The 22,866-nt window shown below is 35.2% G+C and overlaps 1 protein-coding gene across 1 annotated transcript in view; it reads left to right on the top strand.

Annotated features, from left to right (window-relative positions):
- The window catches only part of ASXL3 (ASXL transcriptional regulator 3), a 170,995-nt gene that overhangs the window by 11,510 nt on the left and 136,619 nt on the right, over positions 1-22,866 (top strand). Inside the window, exon 2 of the mRNA XM_054694109.1 lies at positions 19,407-19,489. Coding sequence (XP_054550084.1) covers positions 19,407-19,489 — 83 coding nt within the window. The remainder of the gene's footprint in view (positions 1-19,406; positions 19,490-22,866) is intronic.

Below are 22,866 nucleotides of genomic sequence, written 5' to 3'. Positions count from 1 at the left end.
CTTTTTATATCAGTACGATAATAATATGATAGTTATCCTGCTTAATAATACTGGAAAATACTCCTTCCTGTCATTAAATTGTTAGCTGCTATGTAAATGAAAAAAGATACCAACCCTGACCTTTGGGAAATTAACTTAAAAACAACTCTTAGGACCCAAATGAGCTACTTCTCTATAAATTTTAAGTTTTATAGTGTAGTAAAAATTCAATAACCTATAAGTAATCCTCTTTTGTGTTTGATTTTAATAAGATAAAATGATGATCTATAAAGGCTTGTTATGAGTTCCACACCAAAAGAATAATTATCTATTACATTAATTACAACACATATTGAACATGTTTACAAAATTAATAATCTCCTTTATAAATATATATAAAATACTTATAAGCTTAGTGTCAGAGCCTCTTTTTAGAGCTTAGGAATCTGATGTAATGTTGAATTAGTCTTAATGTATCAATTATCATAAAATATTACTATTTCTAAAGGGATATTAATAATAATGGCCAATAACAGGTGATACTGGGCCTGACACTACCGTAACTTGTTATATGCATTACATTATTTAATCCCAAAATCAAACCCACAAAACACATTGTAATTTTACTCACATTTCTAAGAAGACATTGAGATGTAGAGTGTTCATTAGTTGATTTTCTTTCAGTATTAAGTGAAGTAAATTTAATTCAAATTACTTTAAGCAAAGAGGTTTGTATAACTTGAGAAATCCAAGGGTGAAATTCATTTGTGAGTAAGTGTAGAGATTTAGAGAAAGTCATCAACATATTTGTTTTCTTCTCTCTCTCTCTCTCTCTTGTCTTTGTTTTTTCTTGCTTTCATACTGCAGGCAAGGGTTGATCCTTGATCCAAGTCTGGGGCAAAATTAGGTGGTGACTGGTTCCCCGGATCTGTGTTCTCCATGTTTGGCACACTAGCATAAGAAGAATCTCTATTTTATTTTTTCAAAATATGAATTGCAGGGAAGAATTCACATTGTGCTATGTGGCTAATATACTCACCCTTATCAGTGGCAATGGCCAGGATCAAGTAACATGGTTGCCACACAAGGATCACAAAGTACACAGGAAATATACACAAAACTATTGGTAACAGGCAATCAGAAAGTAGTTGGGGAAAAATTGTAAATACAATTGCCTTCTCTATAGAGAGGGTGAATTGTTGGACTACTAAGTGATGGAGCAGTGATGAAATCCCGTAGATAGTGTTTTATCCTTTTGACCATTGTTTTTCTGGTATTCATTTTACATTATAAAAAAAAAAAACCCTGAAAACTAAAGCAACCATTGCAAAGATTTAAAAATATTTCTTTGGTCTGTATCCTCTGAAACTTACTTTCCTGATAGAGGCTAGAAATTACAATCGGTACTTTCTTTCTATCCCTGCCCCCATCCTTGGCCCTGCACAGACTAATTTCTTTTACAATTATATATGGATGGTCCATATATGATATTTATAACATAGGTTTACACTCTTCAGTATCTGAATACACAGAATCTGTAATTCTGGATGAAACTCAGGTACTTTCTTGGTGTAAGTACATGTTTCTATTTGCTATCTAAATGATGCCAAGTTTTCTTCACAGGGTTGATTATGCTCCTTAGAAGATGTTAGTTGAGCAAAAGAGGACAAACTCTGCTCTTCCATCATATAAATGTTCACTCATTTCTCTGAATATTGTGACAAAGTCAGCATCAGATGATGATTTCTTATTTCATGTTGGAGTCTATGGATAGCTCAGTCTTAGTACCTCAGTCTTAATACTGTCAGTTCTTGTTTATCTAACAGCATTTTTCTTCTTCTACTGCCTAATTGAAACAGAAATAATGCTTCAGAAAATTTTGTCTTTTCCTTTTCTCTCTTTGTCCCTCAATCTTGTGAAAATTTACTTAGCCCTTTTCAGTTTGGAAGGTGGATGATGCTAAGAGTTGATATTTATTCATCATCAGCTCTGCAGAGATGCTCCTGTGTATAAACAGAAGAATGCATTTAGTCAACCAGGATCTTTAATAAGGAAATGATAAAAAAAAGGACCCTATTAAACATAAGCCTAAATTGTTATCTCTTGTTCTCATTCTTTCACTAATTTTTATATGTCTTGTCACTTTTTAGCTAACGCTATCTTCACAAACCAAGTTCCAGTAACTAAATAGGAACAGAGGGACTCTCAGCAGGGGAAGAAAAAAAAAATCACTGCAAAAACACAGATATTACATTTCCTCATAATCTTCTAATGACTCTGCTTTTTTTGTTCCTTTAAAGAATTCATTATTTACTGAGCTTAGCTCATGGTAAGAAATGCAGGATTCATGAAGATTGATTTTTTTTTTTATTTGTTAAAAGCTATAATGGAAATTGAGCTTTTTTCCCCTTAATTTGTTCAGTCTTCCCTCTCTATCTTTTCATGAAACTTTGTCTGTTGTTTTCTTTGTATTAGGTGATAGTGGTAGACACCTTTAGGAAGAGGAGCAATTTTAAATACATTAGATGTGACATCTAGAAAAATGACAAAGAAATAAATAATAAGGATTTAATATAGCTAGTTTTGTTAATTTTTTTCTGTTTGTGCTTATATCTTTATGTTGGATTGCATCCATAGAAAAAAAGATAGTTTTTTCTAAATTTTTAAAGTCTTGTCTTTAGTGCAAGATTGACTAGATGTTTCCTTTCAAGCACTAAGCTATGCAGTTTTTCCATATTTCCTCATTAGCGATGTGGTTCACTTGCACTTCTTTGCTCACTTATAGTCAGACATTATGGGAATAGATTTGTTCCCACTGGCCTGAAACTTTTAAGTCAGTGTTTGATTAAACTTATTTCTTTCCTGGCTGTGTTACTGATGACAAGATGATTTTCATCAATCTTGTTCTTGGTTGGACATATAGATGTGAATGGGAAATAAGCATTTGTTTTAATCCACTAGGATTTGGTTGGTTTTTACTGTTTCACATCCCTGCTTATCCTGACAGATACAATTCTCATAGCCAAACAGGTGTTTTCATTCCAGGCCACCTTTTGCCTTTGTTGGTGAGACACTAAATACATAATTACATGCTTGAGAAGCAAGTAAGGCAAACAAGCTTAAGTCCCTTTTTTTTCTTCTTCATTACATTAAGTTACTTTGTAAAATCTCCCTCTCCAGTATTTATGCTTTGCTATATTTAAATCCACTAACAAAAGAGAATTTTCATTACAGGGACCTTTTTTACATTCTATCTTAAAATAATTCTGTTTATATTTTTTGCCTTGTAAATTAATTACTTTTCCTTCCATCTGTCTACTGAGGAGGAAAGTTTTGTAACCAGAAAGAGTAGAACAATCATTATTGACTAGGGAATTGAATCCAAGATAGTTGCAGAGATAGAAAAGCACACCTGGACTTTAAAATGAGTTCAAGTTCCCAAGTTCAGAGAAACCGTTTCATAGAAAAGGTATAGGCCGACTTCCATACCATTGAGAGGATAGCAGACACAGTCACACACACACACACACACACACACACACACACACTCTCTCTCTCTCTCTCTCTCTCTCTCTCTCACACTCCATCTCTCCTCCTTCCCCCTCGCCCCCATCCTTTCCTTCCTCTCCTCCCATCCCTCCCAGAAATGCTTGTAGCGAGGAGCAACCCCACTAAAGGATTGTATTTCCCAGCCTGTCTCCAAGATTCCTGTCTACATTTCCCTTCCATTGAGGTCTCAGTCACCCTCGGGCTGTTTCCCACCAGTTTCCACTCTTTCTAAGAGACAGCACACAGAAACTCCTGACAGCTGACAGACTCCCCAGTGAGCCCTAGCCCTTCATGTAGGAAAAGGGAGGGGGCATGAAGAAAAGTTATCTTGAAAGCCGGCAGACTTTCATACCACAAGGAATGTGTTGACCATATGCATCCTAAACCAGATGAGCTGTGTTTGTGCAGCCTTTTACTCTCCAATGTGTCTGCTCCACACTCGAAAGGAAAACTCAAAACTAGATTTCCTAGAATTTTCCACCAGTCCTTTGTTTTAGTGGGGATGGAGTTGTCAATGCGCAGTCTCTTAACATATTAAATTACATATTTATTATGGCATAATTTCTACGTAGGGGACATTGCTTTTCACAGTCAATTCCGTATCTTCAAAATATTTTGGGCTCTAGATGGAATTATAGCAATTTAGTTGTAATTATAGGAAAAGCCCTTTCTGATTTGCTAGGGTCACAAAATAGAATTTCATCTTCTGAATTTAATTCCCAATAATATGGAGATGATATATTTTGTGTTTATATCCCCTTTGTTCCAGAGCATCCCAGTATTTGTTCCCCTAACATGTTCTCCATGCCTGAGGGCAGGCATCATTGTCTCTTAAACCTGAATGCCAAAGTAGTTACAGAACTCGCAAAACTTTTCCTACAGATGCTTCCATGGGAAAGGTTTGATTCCTTGTACCTATGGGATTTGATGCCTACTACCTATAGTTGAGTGAATATAAGAGAAAAACATCTTGCCTAATTTATCTTCAGGCATAACTCATTAATGGTATGTGGCAACCTCTGAGGAAAAGTCTTAGTAAGACTTTATGTAAGCACTAATTTAGAGTTGGTTAATACATAAATCTTATTTGTATTTCTTCCACATACATAGATATTTGATCATGTCAGCTAATAATATTTCTTCAGTTTAACATCTAACTGTGGTGTTACAATACAATGAGCTTCCAACCTGATTATATGCAGAGCTTAACTGGTAAAATCTGGACCTAAGAGGGCTTGAAAGCTGTAGGGACTATCTGATTTCATAAAGAATCTTTTGTTGGCAAAGTTAAGTTTTAATGCTTCATTGACTCCTTAAAAATACTCAGCCCATATTTCATATCATCAAATATTGACTGATTGAAACCAGTTCTGTTTGCTTTGTGTCCTGATAAATAAGGCCTTCATTCCTCTATTACATAGTTTAAGTAATAGAACTGGAGGAGAAGGTAGAGTAGGCATGGTTTGAAAGCTTGACTGAAATTAAGGTGGGTAGTACATTAATTAAGTAGAATATAAAAGTATATAATTGCCACAAGAATATATTTAGCATAAATATTGATGCAGATACTTTAATTTTATCATAATTACTTGAATACAGTAACTCTTATGGGAGCTCTTTGACTGGATTTTTAAATAAATATAGTGGATTTTTATTCATGACGTCAGTTAGAAACAGGGAAACACATAGCATATAAGCTTATTCGCCTAAGGACCCTAAGTCATATCGCTAAAATATTAGGACACCTGCTTTGTATTTTTAAAATGTTGGACTTCTTTCTGAAGTCTGAGAGTCAGATATTCTTTTAGCTATTACTCATCAAACTGGAGTTCTTACAAAGACCTCTTAACTATTAAAATTATTTATAGTATTACTTGGTGGATTTCTAATGTTAAAAAATTGTTAAATGTTTAAAATATTGTCTCTGACTGGATCAGAGTGCATATTTGAAAAAGTAAAACATTCTGCATTCCTAAATTTTATTTAATCAAAAATTTGGTTTGCTAGTGACGAGGAAATGAGTTTTACAGTTTTACAAATCTGAAGACTTCAGAAAAATTAAAATATGCATTAGAAACATTTATTATAAATCTTGCACTTTAAAAAAATAATCCTGTGAAAGGAACCAACTATGGGCTTCACAATTAGTATAATGAACACATTGGTCATGAACAGTATGGCTATCAATGACTGAAATTCAACTCTGATTCAGTGAGGAGGAGGATTTATAGGAAAACTCATAAACAAAAGCCAGGATAGGAGAGAAAGGCCCTAACACCTGCTAGGAAGGAGTGAATGTATCCAGGACTCACTTTGTTCTGTTCAGAACCTGTATTTTCAGAGCCTGGCTTCTTCCAGGTGTCTCTGAACTGACTTCCTCCAATCCTCAAGTCTCATCACTGGGAGTTCACCAGGAAGCAAACTGAAATGTGTTTTCATAACATATATGCTGGCAAAGGTTGATAATTCATCCTCCTTGTGTACCCCTCCCCTGTGCATCCCTCCATTCTTCAGATACTCTTCAGTATCTACAGGAATGTGACAACTCTCATTATATCAAAGTGGGAAAGGATTTTTTTTTTTTTTTTAGAATTTTTAAATTTATTTATACAAGCACTGGGTACAGTCAGAAGTGCGGGAGGGTGAGAGAATTCACCAGAGCCAGAGCAGGGAGCAGAACAGGCAGACTGATGAAATACACTGCTGAAAGGAGCAGCGGGCGCAGCAGGAGAGGTCTGTTGTGCCATGTGGGACCCTCGCTGGTGGCTGGGGATCGAACCGGTGCTGCAGAGGCTGCGGGCAGCTTCACAACCCAGCACTCAACCATGGTGCCACCAGAGAGGCCCAGAAAGGATATTTATTTATAATATAAAGAGTAGTGCAGAGAAAACAGAAAATTTAGTCCCATTTGTTTGTTTTCATTTACTGAACATTTTACTGACTGCCTCCAAAGTGCTAGAAATAAAGTGGTGGCCAAAAAGGAAAGAAATACCTTGATACTTTCATAGAGTCTGAATTATAATACCACCACTGGAAATTGGGTGGACAGAATTATTTACATGTAGAATAAATTAGCATTTTTGAAAGAGTGTGGAAGCCATATGGCTTGGTCTACTTGTTTTTATTTTAATTCCATTTCTAAGTAAATTAGATGTTTGCACCCGTCCCTCCTCATCTGGAGGATAAGTGTCTCCAGAGATGGTGAAGACATGTTTTATTGTCTTTCATTTTGGTATATGTGTATGCTTGGTAAATATTTGTTAAATCAATGAATTATTGAGGTGATGCTGTTGTCTAACTATAGTCAGCAGAGAGTTGTTATTAACTGTGACAAAACCAGCATCTTTATCTTTGTCATTCTTCAACATTTAAGTGGTCAGAATCAAATAATTCCACATAACAAAATCATTTTCTACAATTATCACAAGATATATTTTGCAACTAATTCCTTCTGGCAGTTACATCTGGATGCTGTGTCACTTCAGACTAGTCTTTGAGAATAACACTGAAGAATTTCCTGACTCAGATTGAATGCTGAGTAGTAGTGTTTGCTTTGGAAAAAATTCAATATACCTGTATTTTATTTTTGGCATTTTTGTTGTTTGAAAATTATTTTTAGGATGATTTGAAATTAGTTATGAAACATCTTATATTTTTGTATAAATTATAGATTGTATTAATGTACAGTTTAAAAATATGAAAGCAGTTTGTGCTTCTAAAGATGAAAGTATAAATATAAAAAAAGAATTTCCTCCTATAATTTTTTTCTTTTTTACCACTATTCAGTGTTAAGTGAGTTGTTAAGTGAGAATTTTCATGTGTTAAATATAATATGTATGAGAGGGGTTTGTGGTATGTGCATATGTAATCCACATATACTTAAATATGTGCTTCCTCTATATGTGTTGTTCTTCAACTTGCTTATTTTTACTCATCATTTTCTCATAGACATACGTCTATGTTACATGTCAGTACATATTTTCTTCGTAATGACTGTTTTATTTATGGTATGTTTTGCCTTCATTTTCCTTAACTGCCTCTCTTTTAGATTGTATCTTTCCCCCCCTCTATTAATGCTCCATTGCTCATTCAAGATGGACTATAGATTTCTGTAATAAAAGTCCTCAATGATGGGCTTGTTTCAACAAATGGAATGGCTTACCCTTTATATTTTAATAGTACTGCTAAATTGCTCTCCAAATAAGTTTTCACTGTTTATTACAAGGTAGTAAATTGTGACTGTGAAACATTTGGAATCCAATGGCGTGGGTTCAAGTCCTAGTTCTGTTTTTTTCTTAGGAATAACCTGAAATAGGGAACTCACTACTCAGATACAACATCTGCCTTTCTAGGGGATTGTGAAAATTAAATATTTTAACATAAGTCAAATTGTTGGGGGAAAGGATGTCCTGAACAAACTCCACAAACAGGCTTTATGGACTCCACCCCCATCCCAGACCAAAGAGATCCAAGACACCAAGGACTACAAATCCCATAATGTCACCACCGAAGTGAGGATTGCTGGGAACTAAGGGTGGAGTTAAGCATCCAGGGTTGGTATATAACCAGACCTGTGGGCCTTGGGGTCCTTGGTTTTTTCGCCAGCCTTCAGTGTGCTATTGGGGTTCCAGCTCAGCAGAACTGGTAGGACATTTACCAATCTCTCGTCTCTCTCTCTCTCTCCCTGAGTTACTCATTTATTCATTTTCCCTTTTTTGTAAATAAACTCTTTATTACCACTTTTTTGTGTGTACCTGCAGTTAAGTCTCATTATAAGTCCCTTTCAAGCACATGGGTGAGGACCCACAGTCAGGCCTACACATTTCACATTGGGATTGTCGTTTAACAAAATTTTTATAAAAGTGCCTAGCCTATTTTCATTATGAAATTCTTTTTGAACTTTGTATATGTACTTCCTGCTTTTATTAACATATGTACCTTGTAAGGATTCCCAAGATACGGAAACTTGGGGTCTCAACTAACTGCTGCTTCAGAATGTTATTCTGAGGAGAATGCTAATTTTGATCATAGATTTCTGTAGGGACAGGCATTTAGTCTCCCATCTGTGGGAAAAAAAATACACATTAATTACCTTAATTTTCATGACATTATTTTACTTTATTTCTTTAATCAAATTTTGTTAGCTTATCATTTGCTTACAGAACTATGTAATTTCAGGGCTATAGCTTCACCCCTCAATATGTGTATGTGCTTCACTCACCCACCACCAAAAAACCCTAGTGTCATTACACTCTCACATTTTTAAATCATTACACTATCACATTTTAAATCTTCCATCTTCAAGATTGGTTTTCAAAGTTACCTTGTCCATTCTTGGTAATGAAATATAAATGAACTCCCAAGTTACTGTCAGAGTGAATACTCACCTTAATCCTACAGGACCATCGGTAGTCTATCTACTTGGATTATTTCATGACACATTTCAATTATATTTTTATGTGATGTGTAGATTTTTATGGTATATTTCACAGAGTTTATATGTTTGTTTGCTTTGCTAAAACTCTCATGAATATATTATCCATTAGCACCCAGTGTCTCTATATAAATTTCCATATGAGACAGTTCTCTGAGCTAGGAAAAGGAAAATCGCTGTTTTGACAAACTGTGTCTTTCATTCAGCTAATGGCAGTTAACTTACCTTTGCGTCTGCATTTTAGCTGCTGTAGAATCAGTATAGTGTTTTTAATCAGAATCATGGTAACTATCATCAGGCATTATTTCTCATTTTTAAAACATTGTGTTGTATTTTTTTCTTTTAAACTAGTAAATATTTTTAAGAAGGTATGAGGAGAGTAACAGAAGTTATATTCATATGTCTTACATGAATAAGAAATGATGAAAACTGAGTTGATGATAAAGACTCTACAGATAAAATAAGAAGTTCTGATAATAATCATGGGGAAAATCACAGAGAAAGGGCAGTAATTGTCTCAATATTGAATCACCTGGATTTAAATCTTAGATCTACTTTGTAGCTGTGTGACTTTGGAAGAGTTAAATTAACAGTTACTTCATCTGTCACTATAATATGAGGGTAATAATAGTCCCTCTATGATAAGGCAATTGTTGTAAGGATTAAATGGATTTAGGTGCCTGTTAGAATAATGCTTGATGCAAAGTAACTGCTATGTAAACATTCACAAGTGTTAGCGTTATAAAAAGGGAATTTTTCAAATTAGTCTATTGAACTGTATTTCAACTCTGAGTAAAATCCTAGAGTGTATTATTAAACAGATGACTCTGTGCATTTAGTAATGGAAGGAGTGATCCCTGGAAGGCATTATGGATTCTCTAAGTTAATTCATGTCAAACCAAATTAATTTATTTTTGATAGGATTATTAGACTTATGCATCATGAGGATGCTCCTGTTGGAGCTGAATTTCAGCCATTCATTTCACACAGTGTACTGTGAAACTCTTAAAAGTGATAGACAAATATGAACTGGGTGACAGTATAACTGAATGAACCTGTAGCAGATTGAACATCTATAGACAAAGGATATTGATTGGTTAATCAGTATCTGTCTAAAAGGAGGTCCCAGTGACAGCCACAATGGTTTGTTGCTTTGTCTTCCATTCCCTTGTTCAGTTCTTAATGAATAACTTGGAGGAATATATCAAAGTCATGCTTGTCAAATATGTGACTATCACAAAATAAAAAGAGAAACCAAGCAGTTCGATAAGAGACTGATGATTCCAAAAGAACTTCATAAGCTTGAACAAATAACCTGCACCTAAAATGATGAAATTTAACTAGGATAAGTAACTTTTCACATTTGTGAAAGTTACAAAGTTTAATTACTGCCTTTGATGATTGGAATAATAAGATTTCAGAGGCTGAAAACATATACCGAAACAAACACTAGGGCATTAAAAAGTGTACATTGATGTTTGTCAAGTTTGAAAAATACGTGATAGAATTATGCATGTGATTTGAGAAGCAAATGTTGAAAGATTTGAAGTTTTACTTGATTGACAGTATGAAAACTACTGAAAGAGCAAGTGTCATATTAGTCTTTATTGTAATTATGGGAGCTAGAAAAGGGGAAGTAATAGTTTCACTCTATTACATTTTAATCAAAGTACGTTTAGGATACTTATCAATAAATAGTATTTAGCTAATTTATTTCAGCTAGTATGATTCTTAAAGTCGTGTTTTAAAAGTGACATTGGCAAAGTGAAGAATATTCAAGGAAGGGTGATTCAGAAGGTGTGGTGTCTGCAGACTCTTTTATGCGAGGATTGATGGAAAAACTGAGAATCCATTAGTCTGAAAATAAAAGGAGACTGGACCCCTAATAGTGCTTTCAAATAGGTGGCAATATATCATGTGAGTGACTTGCTAGATCCAATTTTGTAAATTCATATAACACACCAGACTTTAAGCTTACATGCTAGGAAAGTGCTTGTAATTTAAAATAAATAATAGTCACATTGAAAGGCAAAAATTATGACTATATAATAGAAGTAACAGGAAAGCAAAATCTTGACTTGGGTACAGATTAAAACTTTTTAATAATCAGTAGGTTCTGAATAGAGTAGACTGCCTGCAAATTTTCTGTGGTGGAAGGATTGCTTTTTCATTAAAAATATTTTACTTTTAAAACAGATTTCATATGTATTTAAATAGTTGGGTTTTTTTTTTTTTTACCTTTTACTATATTTTACGGTATGTTCTCATTTTCTGTTTTCTTTCTGTGTAACATAGAGAAAAGTTGCCAGATCCCAAAGGAAATTAGAATTAACTTTCAATAGCATAGCATTTTGCCTGAAAATTCAGGTAACATTCTTTTACCTCTTCTAGACCTCAGAAAGCCATCTTTTACTCTCAGCTGGGCTCAGGTTTTATGAAGATAGGCAACTAAAATAATTTTGCCCTAAGAAAGAATTTCTTTTGGATGGATATTCTATGACACTATATATCATAGTTGCTTGAAAGTTTGTCCAAGCATATATTGTTGGAAGTAAGTTGTTACTGTTGATATTCTATATTTTTTACTTGATTTGTATCACAGGTATGACAGGATAATTTGTCCCTGTAGTGTGCTATTCTTCCATATCAGAACCGTGTCTAAAAGAGTGTCATATTGTATAATCCCTCTTGATAAACACAAGGAAAAAACGCTGTATGATGAAACTAGACATGGTGTAGTGCTGATTCACTTGTGACTGTGCAGTGGAACACGTGAGACAGTGATGAGTGTTGGCAGTATGTGGTCAACATCATTTATAGAAGCCATATCTAATGTACAATTTTTAACTCTCTTCTTTATTTTGAAAAAATTCATATTTCTAGGCTGTTCTCAAAGTGGGCTTCCCTCCTTCCCTTGGAACAGTAGTATTAGTTCATGTTTATTAATGCATATTGCTGTAGACAGTCATTTGACATATCAGAATAATAAGTGCTTCACATTTATTATCTCATTTAGTGCTCACAACATTTTTATAGATGAGAAAATGAAGAAACTGATATTCAGAGAAGTTAAATATTTAAGATCAGACACCTGGTGAGTAGAGATTATTAGTTCAGCTGACTCTAAAGATCATAGCCTTATTTATTAATCTATAAAAATTCCCAGTATAATGACTCAAACATCTCCCAATATTGACTCATTCTTCATCAAAGCCTACTTAGTGGTGCTGTAGTCTGGGGATAAAGACGTAAATGAGAACCAGCATCTTTGTTCTCATGAGACTTGCAGTGTAGCAGGAAAAATATCATTAAATATCATTAAACTGATAATGCTAATTAAGGACAGTTTTAACAGGTGCCACCAAGGGAAAGTACAGTTTAAACCATTATCTGAAGTTCATTGAGACAGCTGATTATTTTTAAGGGTGAGATTGCCAAGGTGAGGATTCTGAGGTGGATACTGTGTGTGTGGGTCTTCAGTCTCTCTCAAGCTCCGGTACTCATGATCAGAAGAAATGTAACTTAGGAGGAATGAACTTCAGTGTCATAGCCTCTGTCAGTCGCTAGCTGCTGGAGTTTGGGGTCACTTTATCTTCCTGGAGGCTGGTTTTATTTTTCCCTGTAGGAATTAGACCCAGTGGCCTGTTTCGCAAAGCTAATATAGTGAGACTTTGTGTATCTTTTAAGTCAAATATGTGCACATGCTATTGCAGAGTGTAACTTTCCCATAAAAGGAAGCAAGTAAAATAGAAAATTGTATCATCATTAAGCTCTTAACTGGTAATCATATATGTTGGAATAGAGAATAACTCAGCTGAGCTGCAGATGCCAGGGACTTGGTGAGCGCTGTCACATTTTATGTGATCGTTTCCTCATCTGAATACTACCTAGTGATCCAAATTTTTGTTTCATCAAAATGACATGGACCTTTGAGGTTTCTCAAGGATAATGGGAATATGGAATGTTTCATTTATGAAGACTTAAATCTTTTGTAATATACAGAGAGTCCCCACAGACTTAGCAGGTGGCTAGTATGTATTTGCTGCTCTTAACTATATTTAAATATCTTCGGGGGCTGGGGGGAAGGAAAAAAATAAATATTTTCATCAACAGGACTAGCCTGTCCTTCTATTTAGTAACTTTATTATGTTGGGCCATTTACCTCAATATTGTGAATCTCAGAGAAAGTTAAACCTATTCCTCTTTACCTCTTACTGAGTTGCTACTGTTAGGGTCAAATAAAGTAAAATAGGTTATATGAAAGCAGACAAAACAGTATGTGTTGTGTGAAAGCTCTTCATAGCAAATTACTGTTCTAACCTCAAAATTATTTGTCTAAGACAAGAGGCATTAAACACCTAAACATTTTAATGAACTGCCAGTATAGACTCAGGGACAACATATTGTTAGAAAAAGGGAGAGAGCCTGGTGTGTGATGTACATTCCGCATACCAGTAATCTAAACATATATAATTGACATGATTCTCAAATTATTGAGTGCTTTTTATTTTGCAGTCAAATAAGTAAAGTCTCCTAGAAAATTTTATGTAGGGCTGATGGGCCAAGATTTTACCATTACATGAATAGTGGTCTAATATGCGTATCTTGGGGATACTTGAAATGATTTTTCTGTCTGAGAGACACCAAGAAAATCTTGAATAAGTCTTGAAGTGGTGTTCTTGGACCAGAAAATTGCTGAAAGACTGAATCTAAAACAGAAAAATGCATTTTTTTTTAGATTTTATATATTTATTTATTTGTTTATTTTAATATACATTCTTAACCTGAACTGTGGCCTCAATGATTTGTTATCTCTCCCCCTCTCTTAACTCTGTCATTATCCCTTTTTTTTTTTTTTTTTTTGCAGGCTTTTTTCTCCCTCCTCCTACTGAGATATATAGAAATCTGAGGTAGGAGGTGTGTGGAATAAGGCTGTTTTGCCTCAAAGTCGCCTGAGTATAGCTATCTTTGAAATAGGCCCTGATACAATCTGTAAAAGAGGTGAAATCCTGTGGTGCATTTGGTTTTTCTACACATCTTTGCATGTCCTTTAAAAATTCAAGAAATCTATTGCAGGAGGGTGGCTGATGGTGTGTATGTTTTGTGTCCCTAGCCATGAAAATTTCCCTTTTTAGAGAGTCTCGAATTTGAAATCTGTTGGAGAGTAACAGTGCAAAAGAAAGAAGGTGGTTAAGAACTGAAAGGACTTCAGTAGATGAGGTGTAAGACACAACTCTGAGTGAGAGAGAAGTGGAATCACAAGTATAGCTCTAAATACAGGAGAATCATAAAATCTGACAAAGAAGGAGAAGACATTTTATGTAAAGAGAGAACACTGTGACAGACTCTGATTTGTATAGAAGAGACAGTGCTATCTTGTCAGTGGTTTATAATTACAAGTTTCCCTTGGCAGTGCTAGTTCTAATGATTACAGATACAGATAGTCCTAGGGCAACTTGGCAAGTTAAAGGAACTTGTTTGGGGAAAAATAAATTATAAAACAGCTCAATTTTTAGCAAAAAAAATTGAAAGGGGATAGAAAAAATTAGTTTTTATTTAATACAAATAATGTATGAAGGAAAACAGCTATTAGAAAAGAGGCAAAATTAAAATTACTTGTAGAAAATAACGATTCTGTGCTTCTATACTGTTAGGTCTTTTAAGAAATCAATTAAGCTGTTCAGTAGAGAATTATCATAACTCAACAGTTTTGTATGCATTAGCAATAAAATAAATGTTATATGAAAAGTTTATTCATACTTGGAGCCAAACATATAAAACACATAATAAAAGAAGCTTATTACAGTTGATAAAATAAAACTTAAAGACATGGAATAATGTCTGTAAATTTCTTAAAAATTTAATTAGATATTCATTGAGTTCTATCTAAATTTCATCTAGAAATATAACGATGTGAACAATTAAAAATTTAAGAAGGAATAATGAGGGCAATGTCCTCTCCAGATAATGATGTGTATTGTAATATTATAGCAATTAAAGCAGTGTAACTGGAACCGTAACTGATTGAAAGATCAGGGAGACCTAGCAGGACCTCTGGATGAGCCCCAAGTACAGTGGTTTCAGTTTATCCCCGAACCCTGCAGACTCCCAGATGTGCCTTTTAGCTACAAGAGGGAATAAACTCTGGGGGCTCTGGGCATTCTCATCTTCACTTCAACAAGATCAACTCTACTTTTGTGCATTTTATATTTTGTGTTCCCATATTTACATATTGGTTCCACAATCAAAAAAGCTCGCATTGTCCTAGCTTTGATGTGTGGTAGAAGATGCCTCAGTAACTGGAAGTGGCTTATGAAACATTATGCTGGGAAAACTTCACTTACTAATGGGAGGTGGGGACTTAAGTGAGTGTTTCACTTTGGTACAGAAAGATAAAGTACAGATGAATTAAAAAATAAAGACATTAAAAAGACTTGAAAGGAATATTTGTAGACATTTGCTTGCTTTCTGAATTAAAGGAATTTATAAACATGAGCAGTAGAGTCACAATGGAAAAACCTGATGGAGTTGTTCATACAAACAAAGAAAACTGTGTATCTCCCTAACTATCCAAAGCATAATCAACAAAAGGAAAAATATCTATTATTACTATGCAAAACAATGAGCTTTTTACACACTAATAAGGAAAACTGAAATATCCTGTCATATCCTCATGTCCTATGTGACATCAATTTGGAAAAAAATCTTTAGCCTCGTTAATATTAAGCGTGTAATTAAAATAACAATGAGTAACTACTTATTTGACCTACCAAGCTGGCAAGTATTATTAATACTTGTGATGCTTAATACTTACGAAATTGTAGTGAGAGAGGCAGATTCATTTCTTGATGAGTGTAAATTGTTAAATTATTCTAGAAACAACTGGCAGTGTATCAAGAGACTCAATAGAGTTCACATTCTTTTGACTCAGTAATAATCTAAGAATATTACACTTAGTGTAGTCTTTGGAAAATTTATTTTTGTTAATTGAGCTTTTAAAATAATGCCAATGCTTATCCCCAGTGATGTGTTAGGATGTGTGTTTTGAAGAATTCAAATTACATGGAGAAAGATAAGATCCTTAACTATATACACATGTTCTTTATATAATTATATTAAAACTAATATGAATAAAAAGCTAGAAGGAAAACAAAAATATTAGCAGTGGCTTATTCTTGGGGGTAGGTTTGTGTGTACATTGTGTTTTCTATTGTATTATGTATGAGTTTGCATTTTCACAGTTTTCTCAGAAAGCAGTATTATTTCAGATATTCTCCATGGCAAACTTTAAATTTAATTTCCTATTTTATCATAATTACATAATCTTGCCCAAGCCAATGTGAGCCTATTTTGATTATCTAAAATATGCATTGGTCCTATTTTTAGAAAAATCTCACTATGGAAAATAATGTTAAAAAATGATTTCGCAGTGGGTATGGTACAGTGGCAGTACCTGGTTGGCGGGGTGGGGGTGGGGGTTTCCTAAGGCTACTTCAGTTAAAAGAATAAATAAATAAAAATTAAAAACAATTTTTAAAAAAGGAACAAAAATTGTGAGCTGTCCACTCCCTTCTCTACTCTAATGAATCCTTGACTCCAGTTGCTAAAGAGGTAGGTACAAGATAGAAAACAACTGGAGGAATGTATTAAAATTAAGCATTACGGGGCCTCCCCTGGTGGTGCAGTGGTTGAGCGCTGGGTTATGAGGCTGCCCGCAGCCTCTGCGCGCCAGTTCGATCCCCGGCCACAGGCGAGGGTCCCACAAAAAATAAATAAATAAATAAATAAATAAATAAAGAAAGAAAGAAATAAAATAATTAAGCATTACATAACCATAAAAACATTCAAATACTAGTTGAATCTGGTGAAGTCAAGAAGTGTAATGCAAAGAATAATTTTGGAGGGTGCATGAAACTGTACGCCTTTATAACCAAGTGGCTGTTGGGGTAAGGGGCAGTTACTCTAGAATCTAAAGTTTGGGTCTCGTAGTAGGATGCCATTTCACCCTGAATGTGGCTTCTTCCTGCTGTCATGTTTGCGTATGGCTGCCTGCGAGTCTGATTCACGTCTTTGCCATTTGTCACATTATTTTGATGGTATCGATGTTTTGTTCCGTGAAGGTATTTTCTCCCTATCTATTGTTCTATTAATGTTCACACAGTTAGTTCAGTGAAGCTCATTCACACCCAGGAACCTCTCCTTCTGTCTCCTTTCTCTGTCTTGCAGGAACTGAGGGTGGCTTCTGGTGTTTTGTGTGGCTTCATCATTTCCTTCCTGCCTCTCATCCACTTCATGATGTAATTCTTGGCACTTTTACTTCCTTTGTAGAGTAGGATGTGATGTCATAGAGAAGGGGACAGGGCTATCCAAATTCTCTCAATTGCTGGGAGGAGCTGCCCAGGTGTGCTGAGGGGCCTGTACTCAGGAAGAGAAACAGGGAATCCTCCACAGTGAGTAACCCCACTTTCGAGTGCACCCAAATTTCCATTAAAACGTTGCCTAGTACACTGGAATTTCCTCTTCGGCCCTTTCTAGATTTAATCAGTTTGTCTTTGGACATTCCCAGTTCAGCTCAATTTTCCTCCTTTTTCTCCCTTCTCTGCTGTCCCCCTCCTTCTGCCATCCTGTGCCTCTCCCTGCTAGTTTCCCTCTTCCTTGCTTGCTTACTTGTGTATGTTTGTGTCTATCGACCTTCTGCCCATGTCTTTTATGAGAGACCATTAGTGTTTCTAGCATTGCCTGTCATTTGGGGTGATGCCCACTCTCTATATACTCCATGTGACCACAGTATATCGCCTTTCAGTAATTCATGAGTATGCACTGTTCTACTTACAGTTCTTATTTTAAAAACGCTGTCAGCCTTTTTGTTTTCATGTCTATTTCTTTCTCGCCTTTCTTTGTGATCTAATCTTTTCCCCTTTTCAGCTCTATTATGCAGTTTCCTTCTTGCCTTTTTTTTTAACCAGTATTTTTACATGTTAGTCCTCTTCCCTATACAGCTATTGCCTATGTTTCTTTTTTTCCCCTTCCCCAGTTATAATTCAGCTCTCCAGCGCCCTCCTCTGTGGGGTCGTTTTTCCTTCTTTCCAACTGACGTATTTATTGCTGTATACCCTCTTTCTAGAGTAGCTCATTTTTCTATATTCTTTAAAGAACTTACCAGCTATGACTATGGGACTGATCCAGTCTGAGAAAATTGGAAGAGTGGAGGAAACAGATAGGAGGAGAACAGGAAAGTGGCCCTAATGGGGAGGGGGGACAGGCTGTATTTAAGGACTCTGAGGAACTAAACTTTTGCTAGTGAGCTAGTTGAAATTTGGCCATTAATAGTATAAGAGAGCAACACGTTTTTTGAACAGATGTGCAAGTATTTTCAATTTTTAGTTTTTAGAGTGACCCTGTTAATTCTAACTATGGTTATCCTAGTCAATAATCACAAATTAGAACTCTAGACTCTTTAAGTGGCGTGAGGCCATGACTTGTGCAAGAAGCTGCTGTACAAACAGCATCTTTAAGTAGGAGTCGTCTGCCCTTGGAGGAGGTCATTGTCTGTAGACTTGTTTTTGTACCCAAGGTGGTCCCTGTGGTCCATGTTGGTGAGCAGTGTGGACACTGTTGTTTCACTCTGTCCCTACTTGTAGTGAAGTCCCTGGGTAACTAAAGGAATGTCATTTCCAGGGCTGATGGTCTAATGCCTATGGAAATAATTAACTATATCCCAGGAATATCCCATACTTTGTTTAAAAGAATTCCCTTACAAAAAGCAGGACAGAAGGGGAGAGAAAGAAAATGGGACTCAGTTCATAAACTGAGATGGGCTGAATGGGAAGATGAAGGGGTTTATTGGAAGTTAATTGGAAAAGGCAAAAGAAAGGAAACTGAGCTGAACTGGAAAACACACTGTAATGAGTATGTTGGGCTTCTCTATGCTTCTTTCATATTTTGACCATGATGGATTTTTTTCCTCATTTTTTTTAAACAAAAGAGATTCATGGAAATACAAATCCAGTGAGGTTATTTCTGATGAGCAATTTGCCTTCTACTACTGATAGTATTCAGGCTCCATGTTTCCTAGGCCCTGGACATTTAGGAAACATGTTAACAGCCTGAAAAAGTCTCTAAATATAAAATATTAGTAATTTTTAATAAAGGGAAATTTTAACTTGGTTTCCTGGGTTTCACCTTTCCTCTTTTTTGGTGTGTGTATGCTTTTGTGATATTTTTGAAGAATGGCCCCCTATATGTTGCAGAAATTGCCATAAATGTCCAGGAAAAAAGTTGCATACTCACTTGGACACCTGAACTTTGTGATGGGACCTTATTTTGATATAACTACCCCTTCCCTTTAAAATTTTAAGAAACCATTGCATGATTCACATGCATATTCATCTTGTATGCTTCCATACAATAATCAAGGAATGTTATGTTTATCTTTATTTTTTAGGCACTAGAAAAGCACCCAAACTCACCAATGACAGCAAAGCAGATATTGGAAGTCATTCAGAAAGAAGGGTTAAAAGAAACAAGGTCAGTATTCATATTTACAGCATTTTCTGTTTGTATTGATTGATAATTGCCACTAATTGCAAAATACGGGTGTATCTAGATTTTTTGACTTGTGATTGGTTGAGAATTAAGTAACTACCTGAAAACTCTTTTGTGATTGCCAGACATTAGGGATACCAAAGATTTCCTTGGAATTATACATTTGCTTAATAAATTGCATTAGCTGAATTGATAGAGAATACAGTTTATTAACAAAGAACAGTACTATGGCCGTTGGCCCCTTGTTGGAGTTACTCCTGTCTCTCTTTCTCATAAGAGGGGATTGTATTTCTGAAAATGAGTACTGAAGGCAAAACACTTTAGCAGGCTTAAGAGATAAACCCCAGGATATAAATATGAGTTCACTGTGATAAAATTCACAGTGCCAGTGAATGTGGTTGGAAATTTAGTTATCTTATACTTAGACCTCCTCTGCATGGAGCATCATGAATCAGCTATGCAGCCCCCCCCCTTTTTTTTTTTTTACTAACAGCTTTATTGAGATATGATTCATATAATGTAAAGTTCACTCTTGTAAAATGTACAGTTCTGTGGTTTTATGTATTCACAAGTTGTTAATCATCACCATTATCTAATTTATAACACATCTCTAATTTTAGAACATTTTCATCACCTTAAAATGAAATCCTCTACCCATTAGCAGTCATTTCCCATACTCTTCCCACCCTTCCACCCCCCCAGCCTCTGGCAACCACTAACCTGCCTACTGTGGACAGTGCATAAACAATGCAGTGATAAAATATGTAGCCTTTCATAATTGGCTTCTTTAACTCAACATCATGTTTCCAAGGTAAATCCATGGTGCAGCATCAATCAGTACTTCATTTCTCTTTGTTGCCAAATGATATTCCATTGTGTGGATATACCATATTTTGTTTATTGATAATGATTCCTTATTTATTTATTTATTTATTTTTGGGTTTTGGCTTTAGCCAGAAATTTAGAGTCCTTAGATATTACTTGAGTGAAAAAGAGGTTTGTTACAATATAAAATAACCATGGACTTGTCACATATGCATACAATCATCCATGTTACCTAGAATATTTTCTTTGCATGAGGTTGTCTTCTTGCAAGCCATTGAGTATTCAGTGGTTACACGTGGTGAAAATTAAACCTTCTGAGCTATTTTTTGAATTTTGTTGACTGACATTCAATATACCTGGGGAGAGAAATGAATATTCATTTGACATGAGGCCAACTTTTCCTAAATAATTGGTATTGCCCATAATTCATGCCTGTCGAATGCAGATAACATCGCTTTCTAACTCTTTAAAGTACATCCTTTGCAAGTTTATTTTATGAACATCCTAATTTAGCGGAATGAAGGACACCTAGGATGAAATTTTCAGCTCTGGATGCATTTTCTACCTATTCTAAGGAAAGGATGTGAGATAATATAACTGCACTGTTTGTAATAATTGTTCCCCCACAAAGTGGAGGTAACAATGGAGAGGGAAGCTGCTGACAGAGCCCCACTGCTCCTTTAGAGAAGATTCTGTTCTTCTAAGCCAGATGTCAGTATGAAGAGTTAGGGAACAAAATGGGGACACCTGGAAATTACTTTTCTCCTTACTGTCTGTCAAAAGCCCTGAAAATATTTATACTATTTTGAAAGCACTGAAAATGTTTGTGCTGCAGAAAAAAGAAAAAAAGAGGGTAAAGAAACTTTGGATATCAACTCCCGTCGAATGTGGGCTCCATGCCAGAGGAATCTGCCAACGCAGAGATAAAAAGCATCTCCTCTAAGCAGACATTTGAAATTCATTCATTAAGATATTCTTCTCCACAGGAGTGACTGTGCTATCGGTTGTTATGTACCTTGAGATATAAAATTCCTGTACCATGGCTCTGAATAGCATTTTAATTACACTTATTATTGTAACAACATTTAATCTTTTTCAAAATGCTAGTCTTCCCAGAATGGTATATATTAGAGATCTTTAAGCATGTGTGGTAAACAAAACAAAATCCCTGTTTATTTAAAGAGAAAAGAACATTGAAATGAAAAACATAATCCCCTTTTCCTCTAAATATAACCCTCCCTCCCATCCATTAATAGATTCTTCTGTAAAGAAAAAGTGTTCACCATTACAAATACTGGTGAACCAGCCTCATATTATTAGTACCTGCAAGGAATCTCCAAGTTGAATAAGAGAAGGAAACGACAATGAAATTGACCATATTTCTATTTAAGTTCTTATCTGTCAAATCAGCTCTACATTGAAGGGTCTCAGACTACACATTTAGTGTTATCATTTCTTTTCACCTTTCTTTAAATCACCTCCTTCCTGTCAATCATTACTTGGAACTGGTGTACCTGTGACAAGTCTTGCCTTATAATTTAGTTCTAGTTTGCTTATCAGAATCATCTCTAAAATAAACATATATAAATTTTGAGTGAATTTCAAGCTTTCCTGTATATTAAGTATATTAGGGAGCATATGTTGACATTTATTTTGCCAAACCAATGTACTGTTTTGCTACCTTCCAAGTTCCTAAATGTTTTCCAAACATTTAAGGTAGCTAAGTTAATAAAGTGTAACTGTATCTGTTTTTAAGTTAGGTTACATTTAGAAATTCAATCTTTATAAGGTCAAGCACAGCTGTTTAATCTCTAGGTATTTATTAATGACTTGCTCTTCAAGAAATGCAGATTCATGATATAAGTGATTAAATGCAGGGGAGTGATTGTGAAGGTTACTAATGTAGCCACAACCTTCTGGTGATTTCCTTCAGTGGAAGCCTACCACTGTACTAGCATTTCTGGAAAAGTGAACATTGTATCCCTCATCATTCCCAACCTGGATGTAAATTCATACATTTATTTCAAGTACCATGGGGGTCCTTCGGTCTGTGTGCCAATAGATTTCCTTAACACTTACCTTATTATACTGTAATTTTGTCCTTGTTTGTCTTTGTGCCGCTCGCTCTAGAGCTCTTTAAGAGTAGGGTTCCTAGCTCTCCCGTACTCAGCCGATACTCAGTAAATATTTGTTGAGTAAATAATCTTCTTTCTCAAGATGTTAATTGGCTAGCACTTAGTGATGACTTTGGCTTTCATTTAGAGTTAGAAGCTTCTTTTTAAAATAGCATGTTGTATTTTTCACCCTATTCCAGTTTGCTTGTAATCAAAAGGATGTTGGGAATCCCATTAAATATTTGCTTGCTGGTAGTCGCTGCAGATTTTCTGTGAACAAGTAAGGTGATTGTACTGTTGCTTGTTTAAAAATGCTGTATGTGCCACTGGATTAAGCTTGTAACATAAAATAACAACTATACCAATAATTTTGGTAAAGTTGATGTGAATCCTTGATTGTGTTCTGTATATGAGATATTG

Source organism: Talpa occidentalis, unplaced genomic scaffold, assembly GCF_014898055.3.
Source record: "Talpa occidentalis isolate TD23 unplaced genomic scaffold, MPIMG_talOcc4v2.1 talOcc4.13, whole genome shotgun sequence".
Classification (NCBI taxonomy): Eukaryota; Metazoa; Chordata; class Mammalia; order Eulipotyphla; family Talpidae; genus Talpa; species Talpa occidentalis.
Note: the sequence above shows the minus strand (reverse complement) of the source record. Positions and strands in the feature narration are given on the sequence as shown.